The sequence below is a fragment of the Strongylocentrotus purpuratus genome, unplaced genomic scaffold (genome assembly GCF_000002235.5).
Source record: "Strongylocentrotus purpuratus isolate Spur 01 unplaced genomic scaffold, Spur_5.0 spur5_scaffold_21, whole genome shotgun sequence".
Taxonomy (NCBI): Eukaryota; Metazoa; Echinodermata; class Echinoidea; order Camarodonta; family Strongylocentrotidae; genus Strongylocentrotus; species Strongylocentrotus purpuratus.
The window spans coordinates 27,758,379-27,773,626 of NW_022145607.1; the positions used below are offsets into that span (position 1 = coordinate 27,758,379).

At 38.5% G+C, this 15,248-nt stretch overlaps 1 protein-coding gene across 1 annotated transcript; it reads right to left on the minus strand.

Moving 5' to 3' along the window:
- LOC577921 (CDK5 regulatory subunit-associated protein 1) lies at positions 1-15,248 on the minus strand. The gene is made up of 11 exons (XM_796864.5): positions 14,778-15,248; positions 12,172-12,275; positions 11,416-11,551; positions 10,446-10,656; positions 8,655-8,775; positions 7,279-7,536; positions 6,137-6,234; positions 4,152-4,338; positions 3,441-3,590; positions 2,853-3,002; positions 1-1,123 (listed from the first exon to the last, which is right to left on the minus strand). The coding sequence occupies exons 1-11, from the start codon at positions 15,220-15,222 to the stop codon at positions 1,013-1,015; spliced, it is 1,971 nt and encodes a 656-aa protein (XP_801957.4). The 5' UTR covers positions 15,223-15,248; the 3' UTR covers positions 1-1,012.

Consider the following 15,248-nt stretch of genomic DNA (forward strand, 5'->3'; position numbering starts at 1 on the left):
AGTTATGAAACCCCTGCTCCACCACTAAGCCATCATGCCTCATACATAGATGTGCTCTTCAGCCATTGAAGGAGTTCTAGAACTTGACAGACCTAAGACTTAAACCTCTCTGCACTGATGAGAGTCGACCATACACAAACTGCTAGTTCATGGACCTGGTGCCTTTGGGATTGCCATAGTTCTTTCTATTGGACTTGAGACCTTAGTTGATTATTATGGTGACTGGATGAGAAACATGCTCGGTTGAGTTCTGCCGTGACTTACACTCCTTCTGCACTGACGAGTGCTTGCCATATATCAATACATGTACAAATTTCTAGTCTTCAGACTGTACCTTTGGAGCTGCCATGCTTCCTTCTCCTGTATTTGGGACTTGTCTTGAAGATAGCGGTGGCTGGCTGGGAAAGAAACCTGCAAGCCTAGGTTTCTGATGTGACGTTGTGCACTTAACTCTTATCCTGCCATAATGAATACAGCCCAGTGCCACAGGGCTAATCCCCCTGTGCCAAGTTTATTTTGAGATAATCTGATGGTGCGATCAAAAGCGCGGGCAAAGCACTCAGCTCAGTACAAGGAGCATGAACAATAACTGCAACTACGAATGCGAGCATGCATGCATAAAGCAGCTAAGCTGTGGCTCGCTCGCGTGAATTAAGCAGCCAATCGATAGCGCGCTCGCGTGTACAAAGCACTATAACGGTAGCGTTCATGCGGCCTTATGGCAGGATATGAGTTAAAGAGTCCTCAGTCAGAACCCTTTCTGCACCTAAAACATCCTGAACGTATACACAGAACAAGTCCTGGACTTGGTACCAAGACTAAGCTAAGTGATAGTTCTTCTAACTTGACTGGAGTGACTGGAGACCTTTGCTGCTGATGAAGGTGGGTGGTTGACAAACTTGCTAGGGTAGGCTTCAGCTGTGACTTAAAGCCTTTCCGCACTTACCAGTGCTGACCATACCCAAACTACCAGTAATCAGATTTGGTGCCTTTAGAGCTGTCATAGTCATCGCTACTGGACTTGAGACCTTTGTTGATGGTCAAGGTCACTCAATGAGAAACCTGCTAGAGTGGTGTGGTATAGAGGCCTTCCCTTCAACACCTGAGAGTTTGACTCTGTGATCTGCATAGTACAAAAAAAGAACACAAGATATAAATGATATAACAAAGTCAGCGTTTAAGATAATGAATGAAAATGAGTTTTTTTGCATTTCATACTTAAATCATAAAGATATCTTGCTGACAAAATTAGTGTTAACACATGTGTAGAATCTAGGAATCCCCCTTGATTAGGGATTCTGTACTGACACTACACAAACTCAATCGTTCTAATTTTTCTGTTTGCACAGCTAAATAATTACTAATCATTTGTTGCCTTAAAGAGAAGGTTGAGTTCGGGGAAGAGGTGAAAAATAATTTGTGAGCGTTATCATTCTTATTATGCAAGTGTGGAAGGTTGAGTTCTGGGAAGAGGTGAAAAATAATTTGTGAGCGTTATCATTCTTATTATGCAAGTGTGGAAGAACATCAGATAAGACATGTTCCCGGAAAAGCATGGATCTTCAAATGCCTTCATATTCTAAATATGTCATGTAACATCGTAAAACTCTGGGGTACGATTTTTACGCCACATGTTCGTGTAGCCCCATATACATCTTTCTGTGTACAGTGTTTGTAACTTTACCAAGACTTGGCCAAATTTCTTATCCATTTGATGATTCCAGAACCTTGCATTGCACACAAATTCTTATATACTAGATGATCAACCTTTTCTGGTCAATTCAACACCGTTTCTTTCACAATGCAATCACATGACCAGAACTCAACTTCATCTTTAACTCTTTGGTTGCTTTCTTTGTACCTTTGTTCAGTCCCTCATTTGCCACACGTGCAATTTAGCACAGAACTAATCAATCCCAAGATTGCTTTGAGCAACACAATGGCTTTGTGAAATCACCCTAATTTTAGTACTGATTAGCTCCATGACAACCTTTTGACCACCGGTATAGATTAATCTGGCACGGGAATAAGTTAAATAGTCTTGAAACCTTTTTGTATATCTATTCCATGATATATACAATTTGATAAATTTTCAAATAGCGCCTAAGGCCGTACAATGGTAGCTGCGACCATGACAATCTCAGAATTTGTAGTTGTGATATATAATTTCCAAACGGGAATAGCTTATCGGTCAATTTTAGTCAAGAAACATTGTTTTATACCTTAATTAATATCTTGGACTAGAGAGGGAGCTATACAACATAAAGAGTTTATTATTTACAATTTCATAACTTTAGACTCGATTTCAACCGCGACAACGATCACTGAATATTGTAGGATCGCATATGCTTCCAATATGTTCATTTGAACCAAATTCATGATCCCATACCAAAACTTTGTATTACCTGTAAAGATGTTTGTTTACTTTTTGCAGATCTAAAAACCCAAAGTCCCATGAATCCAGTGTTAAATTGACGAGGTCTATTATAAGGAACCTCCCAACAAATGAAAGAATGGAAACTGGCTTTCAACAAATGAATTTTTAATTTTTAATTCTGAATATTTATTTTTTACACCGAAAAAAAAAACTGGTTCATAATTTAAAATTAATTAGACCGTCATATCTGTTTGTTTGAGAATTGCTCTCTTTGCAGTAAAATGAAAACAGCACTAGATTTTCATTTCTTACAAAGAACTATCAGAACATATGATTGTAAAATTTCACACACAGTATCTGAAGGATATATTTTATACACTTGCCAAGCTTCATGGAGTTTGCACAAGTCTGTAAAAGGGGGCTTACTGCATTTAAAATGTACCTCTTACATCAGTAATTACTTCATAAAGCATACCTCTACAGCAATGTAGTCTCCTGGTTTCATAGACTGGTTGTTGTTGCCATGGTGATGTCCATTGCATGCTGGGATGGGTGTATTGGGGATGACCACCCTTGTGTTGGCATCGTTGCGACCAACCAAGTCCTTCTCCGATCTCTTGCTCGTCTGTAAATAACGGCAAAAATTGGTAACATTGAGTTCTCATGGTGATATAAGTTTCTTCTTAAGAATCCAATGAGATTTTCGCTAAATATCCAAACACTGTGAATACGTCACACCTGTCAAATTGAATTTATAGTGGTGTAATTGAATCATAAAATCAATTAGTTTCCATAGAGAATGTTCATCAGTCTCAACAAATTCCTGATTTTAGTAAGATTTTGTTCAGGTTTCCTGAACTCTCCCGATGATTTCATAAGATTTACGTCGGTAGCATCAGATTCTGCAGCTTATATCTCATTGGATATCGAACTTTCCAGTTCTCGACGCATTGTATTTTATATGAAACCCAGAAGTGCCTTTGCCACATATACCCATGGCCAGAGATGCCGAATACCATAGAAGCGATAGCGAGAATTTAAACACGGCGACGTGACAACTTACCCCTTCCAAGAGCACTAGCTGCTTAGCTCCTACATGTGTAGCGTTGATCTCAGCCATGCCGTCACGGCAGACTGTTATCATTTCTCTCAGTCTCCTTTGCTTCACCTCCTCCGGTACATCGTCCTGCATCTTATGGTAGGCATGTGTTTTCTGAAGAGATCAGAAAGAAGGTTGGTTTTTCAGAAAGGTCAAATACTCACGATGTAAGCTTTTACTGTACATAGCTTTACTGCCTTGAGGTAGAAAGTTTTGATAGAAAGATATAATGTAAATGAATAATGACTTTTTTTTGGAGATTTTGTTTCAATTTTGTTTTTCTTGTTTCTTTTTGCTCTCTCAAACACTTCAGACAGAATGTTGGGGTCTGTCTGTATTTGACCCCTGTCAATTGTCAAGCAATACTCTGACCGGTTTATTGACGTTTGGTCTACAACCAGTTCGTCAGTAAATTTTTAATAATTGGTCTATTCCCATATGGTCTACACCCAGCCTGTCTTTTATCCTTAAATTATAAATAATAATAATCAAATAATTATTAGACCTTATGGAAAGTAGACTAATTGGAGATTAGCCTATATAGAAATTAGACCAAATGACTATTAGCCTAAATGGTCATTAGACCAAATGATAAGTAGACGAAATAATTATTATCTACCATGTGGATAGGAGTCGGGCTGTGTGTAGACCAAACGGCAATTCACCTACTCTTACCTGTCGCATGCTGTACGCAAACAAGAAAGCATAGTTGTACTTCACAAGACGAAGCAGTGACATCGTATCTTCATGATCCTCCTCCGTTTCCCCGCAGAACCCCGCAATGAAATCACTGCTCAGAGCCACGCCGGGTATAGCGGTTTGCACATGGTCGACCAGCTCTAGATAGGCCTCTCTGCTGTACCTACAATTATGAGATTCACAAAAGCAGTAATAAAGTTGTATTGAAGATCTAAAAATGGTGCTTCATTTTGAAGGAAACTTTGTTAAATGTATAGACCAGTTCTGGTCATGCGATTGCCTTGTAAAATAAACAATGTGGAATCAATCAGAAAAGGTTGATCATCTAGCATAAATATTGGTTTGTACTGCAAGGTTCTGGATAGTGCACTAGTTCTGGAGTCATCAAAGTCCTAATAAATTAATTGGCCCAGTCTTACCTTGCTTTTCCTTATCTTTCTATAATCATTACTCAGCCAGTTTATATTTTCTACCAAATTGTTAGGCAAATGACATTTATTTGAAAACGTTGAACATTCAGTGTAAGTTTTGTTTGATTCTGTGAGAATTTTTAAATTTTTTTTTACCAGAACTCAAGTTTATCTTTAAGTTTAGAAAATGGTGATGCATTTGGAAGGAAACTATGTTAAGGTCTTTCTAGAGTGTATTTATCATATAATAAATAGAGATATTAATAACAACAGTAGGTTTTGTTATAGCCTCATGTCTGTTGAACTTGACACTCCTGGTGCTTCACAATTAATACCTCCGCTTGAGCATGGTTGCCACTATGGCATTATGGTACATGTACCCATTTACCTTAAATGGATAAAGTGTGGCAAATCTAGGTTAATGTCTTGCCAAAGGAAATTAGTGCTGTGACAGGGATTCAACCCAGTTCCTTGTGGTTCACCGTCCGGAGATTTATTCACTGGACCACAGCACCTCTCACTAGAAGACACTATGAACATGACGGACAAAGAGAGCGGACAAAATATACAGTTCCTCAGGTAGACAAAGGAACATCCCTTCACTGCTATTATGTAAAAATGTGTAGAACAGGTTTCACATGCATATTCACCTGTGCTACACATTTTTACATAATAGCAGTGAAGGGATGTTCCTTTGTCTACCTGAGGAACTGTATATTTGGTCCGCTTTCTTTGTCCGTCATGTTCATAGTGAGACTCACCCTTCAGCATGCAAAGGGGCAATTTTCTCGCAGGTGTATAGCACCCATAAGGGTCCTATGTTTCTTGAGAATGGGACAAATTAGAGCTTACACGTAACAGTATCCAACAAATGCCCTAATTCAGTCAGTCCACCTTTCATTCTTGAGTTACAAAATTATTCAGTCGTTTACTGTATGTATGGACGTTTTTTCAATAAATATAACATGCCTGTCTACCTTCTTTAAAGGTACTACGTCCCATCTGCAGGCCAAAAAAATGAAAAGGTTAAATTCCAAAGGCATTTGAAGACAATGCTAATTTAGAACTTCCCTAAACAAAGAGGGGCTTGAAAATGTCTTTAAGTGGGAAAATATCGCTATTAGTTGTCAAATGGACTTAGGAGCTATAGAGCCAGTAAGTAGTAGTCTGATTTTTCAGACCATTGTACGGAATGGTTGTATGTTTTATGCTGCGCAAAGATTCAATCAGTTTAATTTGCAATTGCAAGAAGTGGGCTAGTGATCTAGACAAATACTCATGTACCCTTTACAGCTCATTTTATGTATGTTATTACCAAAGATGAAAAATGTCAGTCAGTCACTCAATAGTGTCTGACAGTGAAGTCTAGCAAGTAAACGGGTTTCCTTGCATAATTTGAATATTAGGACACTGCTAAAGTTTAAATTTCACAGAAAGGACATACATGACATATTCATAATTCCTGCAAAATTCTACAGAATTTGATGTTGGCTGCAAAAGGGACATAGTATCTTTAAAGTGCAGTTGTAGGTGTAAAATCTAGAGACTTACCCTCTCCGCATTAGCTGTAAAACCTTGGTACTTCCACTCTGTGCAGGGAGGTGAAGTTGGTTGCAGATATTTGGGAAATCCCTGATCGCATAGAGAACCTGTACAAGAAAACACACCAGAAAAAATGATATTCACTTGATGACTTCAATTCTGTGTTCACACCTTTTTAGGCACATCAGCATGCATCTCAAGGCAGATGTAGCACTTGGAGACTTTGATGGTAAGCGTTTTATAAGTAACATTTTTATTTAATATTATTATTATTATGTAGCCGTAATTGGGCTGTTTCTGTTTGTCTATCTCCATGTCTCTCTCTCTCTCTACTCACTTTTTCTCTTTCTCTCTCTCTCTGCTCACACACACTCTCTCTCTCTCTGCTCTCTTTCTCTCTCTCTCTCTCTCTCTCTCTCTCTCTCTCCGCTCACCTTCTCTGGCTCTCCTCAATGTGGTTCTACCTCTGTATGATAACATGATTTTCAACAATTATGCAATTACATTTGGTTATACAGTGCGTCCCAGAAAAACGAAACCGAGAATTATTGATGTTTTATTATAACTTAATCACATTTATAACTGATAAAATGACACATATTTGGAAAGCTTAGATCCTCCTCTTACACTCGATGTAATTCATATAATGCATACTTCACACGCATGAGTGATTAAAATAAATTTGAAGAGAGGAAACCAAAAAGTCATTTGGCGGGCGGTATCTAAATTTCAAGGAGAAAAATCACATTTCTAGAAAGTTGAGTTTCTGCCCTTTTATATGACACCTCAATCAGGAAAAATGAGCAAGGAATGACAAAGTTCTGTTTGTTTAAATTAGTGCTTGCATTTCCATAATTTTATCAAACGAATTCGTTTTCACTGGCTGCCTGCCGTAGCAACAAACAGAGTTGACAAACGACTTAACTCTGTTTCGTTGACAATCAGCCGTAGACGAAAGACCTCATGCATGGCTGATTGTCAACGAAACGGAGTTAAGCCTGTAAGTGTGACTAAGTTATGATAAAACATTAATAATTCTCGGTTTCGTTTTTTCTGGGACGCACTGTACAGTAGGCTTGCGGATGCACCATGTGAGAAAACATGTAACATTTGGTTAGTAAGCTACCTAAATGTACTCGACGTCAACTCACCTCATCCGGGAAATCTTTAGGATGCGGAGAGGTGAACCTTATCCTCATCTCAGGGTCAACCAGGGCGACCCTCTCCAGGAGGTCCGCAAACCGTCTTCCTCCCTTCTTGGGCTTGTAAATGGACTTGAACCCTCGAGCCAACCTCGTCGGTTCACTGACTGCACTGCCCTCGTTGGCAGAGTTGCTGTAATAGCTCTCCTCGGAGACATCTCGATAACTGTTGACGTTTTGACCTAGCACAGTTACTTCTTTCACTCCCTGAGGCGAAAATATGGTGGAGATTTTAATATAGAATGACTACTGAATTAAAGCTAATGGGTAGTATTCCGATAGCGCATACTAAGTTAAGCCTGCAAGGCTTAAATTAATCCAAGGCCACCAAGGCCATGGCCTTGGATGCCCCTTTGATTAGCCTCAATGTCCCTCTCATTGGCCTTGGAGATTTCTTGTGCCCTTTCCAATTCTTCCTATTTGTGCTGTAATATAGGAATGTGCCCTACAGAAAAGTGGCCTTGCCCTAAAAATATTGAAATTTAAGGCCTGAGCCTGTCTTAACTTAGTCCACACTTTTATGGAGCGCCTGTTGCCAATTCATTTACCTTGTACAGATTATTTTAATCCGTCAATGAAAAGTGTCCAAAAATTTAATTTTGCAATGAAATGGGAAGAAAAACATAATATGATTATGGACTAAATTTCAATAAAGTCGTTGGTAGATTACCTTTGTCATGAATATTGAAGGTGACACCTAGCATTCCATAAAAGTGTGAACTAAAGTTCTTGTTTAGTCCGGACTTAGTCTCGGCTTGACTTATGAGAATGCCAGCCAAATGATGCTAGGGCCTTCTAACCACTTTATAGCAAAAACTGGCTCACAGTCTTTCTGAATTGTGAGTCGTGGAGGATACAAGTTATGTGAATCGGATCACAAAAATGTAAACAAACAAATAATGCACACTTCCTGGAAATCCCTCACTTTACACATGGTTGGGGTGACTAGCATGATTTTCTTATCTCTCTTAGCTCACTACTTGGCTATAATACCTTTTAATTAAAAACTGTTTGATAAATGTCATGTATAAGAGTACTGGAGTACGATTAATAATTGAAATTGCATTTTCTTCTACTATCCAACCCTCCAGTTTACATATATCTTTCACAAAACAACTTCTTTCACCCTCTAGGAGTGAGGATAGATAGATGTATAATCTATGTCGATCTGGCGCTGGTCAGTGGCCGCCAAGCTCACAATCAATTGGGCAAAAAGAATTTCCATTTTTGGTTTAACTTAATACAATTTGGAGTGGACCTTAAAATATTATTATTATTATTATTATAACTGGAGCAAGCACGGGGTCGTTTTGTTGAATGCTTACCTGATCTGAAAGGGCTCGTATCTCATCCACAATGGAATCAATGGGACGGCTCCTCTCTCTGCCACGTGTGAACGGCACAATGCAATAGCTGCACATGTTGTCACAGCCCCTCATTATTGACCTGCAAGTGGAATGAACAAAATGAATAATTACTTAAAGGTAAAGACCAGTTTTGGAAACGCCCCTCTCTCAAAAAATGAAATGGAAGCTCTTATTACCAATCATGTGAAAGATTATGTTTTGACTAATATGTGATCATACAAATATTGCGTACTAATTGATATATGTGGTAAATTATTATATCTATTTGGACCTGATAGATATAACGCACGTGTCGCGCACATGTGCGTAGTCCCATAAACATCTTTCTGTGTACAGTGCTTGTAACTTTACCAAGACTGGGTCAAATTTCTGATCATTTTGATGATTCCAGAACCTTGCAATACACACCATTAGTTATATGCTAGATGATCAACCTTTTCTGATCGATTCAACAACGTTTCTTTCACAATGCGATCGCATGACCATAACTGGTCTTTATATTTAACAAGAGCTATGACAACTGCAAACATGAAGGTGGATGTTACAGCATTCTAGGAAGAGCCAGGTTCTATTGTCTTTCTTGTAAATGTGTGATCTCAAAGTTAACCCAGGCACATCATTTTTAATCACAGGGCAATCACTTTAGTACTTTTAATAATATTCGGTTCTTGCATAGCGCATAAACCGTGTGAGTCAAAAAAAAGTTTACACCTAGAAAATTGCTAATTATTTTAAATATCATCTATAAACAATAAATTATTATAGATCTTATAAAAGAGTGTTTTATCCCAAATCTTTTGGCATCATTTTTGTGTGGTATGGGTTCATGCTTGGATGAACAGGAGGCATTGTTTGCGAGAGTGCAAAAATCGACTTGCGCCAAAGTGATGCCTACAGCATGTATTATGTTGGGATTAGCCGAGTGAGAGAATGAATAGAATGTATCAAATGAAATGCATTGCATATGCTTTTTGCAGCAGCAACGTCACACACGCACACACACACGCGTGCACAAATGTTCGTTAATATTTGATATTCGATTTTTGATATGTGTGGCATGATTAATTTTGTTAGGGATGTTATTTGGATCTGCAAAAAACAATTTAATACCAAAATCCCAATTGTTTTATTTAAAAATCAGATAAGCAACTTTGGCGCAAGTCGATTTTTGCACTCTCGCAAACAATGCCTCCTGTTCATCCAAGCGTGAACACATACCACACAAAAATGATACCAAAAGATTTTAGATAAAACACTCTTTCGTAAGATGTATAATAATTTACTGTTCATAGATGCTTTTTAAAATAATTAGCAAATTTCTAGGTGTAAATTTTTTTTGACTCACACTGTATACCACATTATAACGTCTCTATGCGCTTCCAAAGAGCTTTGGAAATTATTAACCAGGCTTTAGCACGGCTGCCATTACGGCGCTCTAGCATTTCAAGGAATTAATTCCTGCCAGGTACCCATTTACCTCACCTGGGTCGAGTGTGGTAAACGTAGATTAATGTCTTGCCAATACATACAGTCAAACCTGCCTTAGTGGCCCCCTCACCACACGTATCCTTTGTTAACTGCAGACGCAACTATTGCAGTCTTGCTTTATACATGCAAGCAGAACTACGCCCGGTCAATGTTTTACGCTATACTGCCCAGCAGTCATAAGCGTATTTCATGCCTATAGTTATGACCAATGAGAGGCCTAGAATCTTTATGCGATATATAAAAGAAACTGTTATCACTCACACAAAAGCGGACTTGGAATCCTTATCCAGCCTCACAGGTACGACGTCGGCATAGGTCTCGTCCATGGACAGCATGACGTTGATGGCGGTCTGACCCGACCCTGCCACGTTCAAGAGTCTGGGGAGGTCTCGGTAGGCGTCCGGTCCGGCCACGATGTCCACCGTCTTGCTCTGTTCTAGAAGCTTCTTCTTCAGTCTCTCTGCCATACATCCTAGATCATTGAACAGGATGAGGGTGGTTCCGTGAAATGAGTCCCACATGACTTTTATCCATTTATTTCATCAAAAAATCAATTATAATCCCTTGAAATAACCAGTGACAAGCGATTATATATGGCCGTTTTAATTTTTTTTTATCATGTGACAAATTAAATTACATACATTTTACCAAGTGAAAAATATAGTTCTGTTCATGATAGCTCTTTTAAGATTCGGTGATGTCGAAGTTTGATTTTCGCACAGTAATATTCAAATATTTTATTGTTGTATTACCAGAGGTTTTTTTTAGTTTAGAGTTCAGAGGTATTTTGGAGCTTTCCAGAGCCAAAGTGCTCACCGCTCCCATGTATAAATGTCTGATATACCATACCAGGGGGGTGTTTCACAAAGATCCTAAGTCGAACTTAACTCTAAGTTGGACTTAACAACTATGAAAAGCCGTTCCATCTTTGAAAATATTTTTAAAAGTTGTTTTAAAAGGCATAAAATGTTGATTCCGACCATTCATATTTTCTATTATCAAGGAGATTTCATGTTCTTCATGTGGAATTTATAAAAAGTCTAAAATACTTGAATTTTTGCTTATAAGTAAATTTCATTTTAAGGCTACAAATGGCGCTCCATAATTTTTAAGTCTAACTTAGAGATAAGTTCAACTTAGGATCTTTGTGAAACATCCCCAAGGTCATGTGTTTGACATTAAGAGAATAATGGTAGCCCTTTTTGTTATCTTTGCAAGAAGGCCTAATTACCCAGTAATCCAATCTTGAGGGGGACTTCTCCTTTCCTTCTGTTGTTCTTGAGGGACTGGAAATACTTTAGTCGGTTCCAAATCTTCTGCTCGGCGTTCTCACGGATGGCACAGGTAACGGCAAGAATCACATCAGCCTAAAACAGTGATAAAAATACAGAAATTATACACAAGATATCATCATACTGTCATTCATCAACTGCGATGGCCATCTATCACTAGGACTTACATGATGACTAATCTTATAGCTATGAAATCTACATCAGTAATAGAGGGATATGTATGTTTCAAGTTTAAACCATGTGTTCTCTCAAAATCTTTGATTTGTACATTTGTTGACTTTTTTGATTTGCTTTGTTTGTTTGTTGTCTTTTAACTAAAAAGCAAACCTATATTGTGGCTTTTGTTTCTCTCAACTCTGGCTGTGCTGTTTTAAAAGACTGTCAATACTACTGGGCCAGAAGGGATTAGACCACCCAGCCAGGTCACTGACAGGTGGCTATCTCATCAACTCAGCTCTCAACTAACATAAGAAAAAGAGGATCATGGGGGACCAACAGGCACTGATTGGGGAAGTTTTCTATATAGAGGGAGCAAGTAGCTACAAGTAGGACAGTGGGGCTTTAAACTTTAAAACCTAATACCATATTGGTAATAGTTGAACAGTTTGTTTATGTCATTTGTTACAAATGATATACACACATTGTACTATGATCCTAATACCATATTGATGATAATTATAGCAGCGTATACTTACGTGTGATATATCCTCTACTTTCTGGAATCCACTCTTCTCCAGTATGGCCCATGCTATCTCAGTGTCACTCACATTCATCTGGCATCCATATGTCTCAAAGTACACTGAAGAAATCAAGAACAAAAAATAAAACAGAACAACATGAGGTAAAAATGGTGTAATGTAGATCCTTTTTGAACAGGAGATTAACATGTATCATATACTGCTGAGACATTTCACAAAATAACATTTAAGAATATGTTTTTTTTCTGATTTTTTTTTTGTTGGATTTTTTTATTTTTTATTTTTTTATTTTTTTTGGGGGGGAGGGCTAATTTTAACAACTAAAATACTGGCTTACTTTAGAGTATAAAAAGCTTCTGTTGCTATCTGTATTATTAGACACATTGAACCCTTGACCTCATGACTTTTCAAACTGTTTCCATTAAGGTAAACAAACAAAAAATTGTTGATATTGTGTTATGTCCGATACTAGTTAGTGCTACGCAGATTCAATTTTCTCATCAACTCTCATCAAGCAAAATACTGTGAAATTTGCTACTTATGTCACTGATAAAAGTGATAGTCCAATGTGTCTGATTCACCTAATAGAATATGTTTCCAGTCTCTGACTGTTTAACTATCTGAGATTATTTGCTTTCATTTTTTAAATTATCTAATCATCTACTAACAACAAAACTGATTGATTACTGGGTTGACACAACTGTTAAAGGTAAATACCACTAGACCAGTTCTGGAATTGACATTGCATTGTGAAATCGATCAGAAAAGGTTGCTCATCTAGCATGTACTGCAAGGTTCTAGAATCATCAAAATCGTAAGAAATTTGCCCCAGTCTTAGTAAAGTTACAAGCACTGTAAACAGAAAAATATGGGAGTTGGGACTATGCGACACATGCGCGATATCTATCCGGTCCGGACAGATATATAATTTACCAAATAGCCTATCATTACTTCTACTTCTACTTATACGACGATACTCAGCAGGATCCATAAGTCAGGATGTAGTGCTGAGGAATAAACACCTATTTCTTGGTCTAGATGCTGGGTGGACGCGCTCCCTTGAAGCCCTCCAGTGAAGTAGCGTCAAGGGTGATCTTCGAAAGTGCATTCCACGCAGTTACTGTCAGAGGGGAAAATGAGTTCCGGTAGAGTTGGGTGCGGGATGTGATAGCCAGCAACTTCTTTGAGTGATACTGTCGTGTGTAACGGTGTGTTGCTGGCAATCATGGGTGCTGTGTAATGGTGTGCATTGATGGCTACTGTGTTGTTTTGGATCTTGTACATGAGGTGGAGGCTTGCAGCATTTCTTCTTCTCTCCAGGCTCTCCCATTTCAGATGTTGAATCATGGCCGAGACACTGGCCATACAACAATATCTCTGGAGGGTGAATCTTGCTGCTCGCCTTTGTACTGCCTCGATTTGGGATATATGTTTGTTTGTGTGAGGGTTCCAGACCGAGCAACAGTATTCCAGATGAGGTCTAACAAGGTAGAAGTAGGCTTGTTGGCGGATCTTTTGTGAGGTTTTGCAGAGATTTCTGCTGACTTAGCATCCGATTGGCTCAGGATGTGATTATCAATCAGTAGATCTAAAGTTAGGTTTCCCGGCAAACTTTGTATCATCATGTATTAGTCAAAACATATTCTTTCACATGATTGGTAATAAAGAGCTTCCATTTCATGTTTTTGAAATTGGGGCGCGGCGTTTCCAATAGATCTATCTACTGGGGCGGTATTCTGAACATTGTTGTAAGTATTGTGTTATCTTTTGTTGTATCTTCCAGAGATAACACAGCGCTAATATTGTTGTAAGTTGGTATTCTGAACATTGTTTTATCCCTGTGTTATCTCTTGAAGGATGGACCCTACCAATCAAAATCTATTTTATATAAGCATGATAAGTAGGTCAACCAATAGGAGTACTTTATGCTACATCTTCGCGCATACTAATCTTTGGCGTAATTAGTTATTTGAGCGCTTATTATATATGCGCGTCCTCATATGCGCTGAGCATGTGGCACATGGATCCTAAAGACAAGTCACGCTTTCAAGAGACATCACAGAGATGAGAGCATTAAAATCGTCATATCCTAGCATGTAATTTCTTAGAAATTTCTCATCTTTGATGTCTCCAGTCAACACACAACCTTCTTCTAACTTGTCTATTGGCACTAAGTTGGCTCTGGGCAAGAAAGAATGCCGCTATTATATCACCACGAAAGATACAACAACCCCCTACCTGTTGTAAGTATTGTTGTAAATACCATGCAAGATAAGATAAGATAAAAGATACAACAACTTTCAGAATACCAACTATCTCGACATATTATCTCTCGTGCGCATATGCAAATGAGGATTAAACGCCACTTTATTAATAATACGCACAATTACAAGCGCACCAAATTATGAGCGCAGGCGCGGCCAATGAGATGAGAGAAAAGATACAACAAAAGATAACACAAAAGTTACAACAATGTTCAGAATACCAACTTTATCTTATCTTCAAAGATACAACAATATTAGAGATAACACAGGGTTCAGAATACCGCCCCTGGTCTTTAGACTTTACCTTTAACAACAAAAAATAATAAAAATCATAATTACCTCTCCTGGATCGACCTTCTTCAATATCCTCTGACAAATACGGTATGCAGTCATCTCTGACTGGAACTTCAACTTCAGTATTTTGGCGGTGACTATTGGCAATGAAATCACGAAATGTCGGTCCGTCACTACTAGATACCTGCAGCTTACGTTTGGTCATCTGTCTAGGACTTGGTGTTGGAGCAGCAGAAGAATCTTCAGTCACTTGACAATCCCTACCGCTGGGGTTGAGGGGCAAACCCGATCCAGAACCTGTACTTACTCCCCGCGTGGTTTCATATCTTGCAAAAGAATGCTGCAGTGGTGAACGTTGAGCTCGGTTATGTCTCAAAATATTAAAAAATGTATACGGATTTGTGATATTTTGTCTGCCATCACACAGGCGGCATGATTTAGATCGTTGAATGATAATATTATACAGTCCACTCGACGATCTCCACGCCATGTTTGCCTGTACGCTCAATGATTCGC

Coding starts and splice junctions, on each gene's coding strand:
- LOC577921 (XM_796864.5), bottom strand. CDS start 15,222: ATGGCGTGGAGATCGTCGAGTGGACTGTATAATATTATCATTCAACGA. Junction 8,776..10,445: donor GATTCCAAGTCCGCTTTTGT/GTGAGTGATAAC, acceptor TTCCACTTGCAG/GTCAATAATGAGGGGCTGTG. Junction 1,124..2,852: donor GAGACTACATTGCTGTAGAG/GTATGCTTTATG, acceptor TGTACTATGCAG/ATCACAGAGTCAAACTCTCA.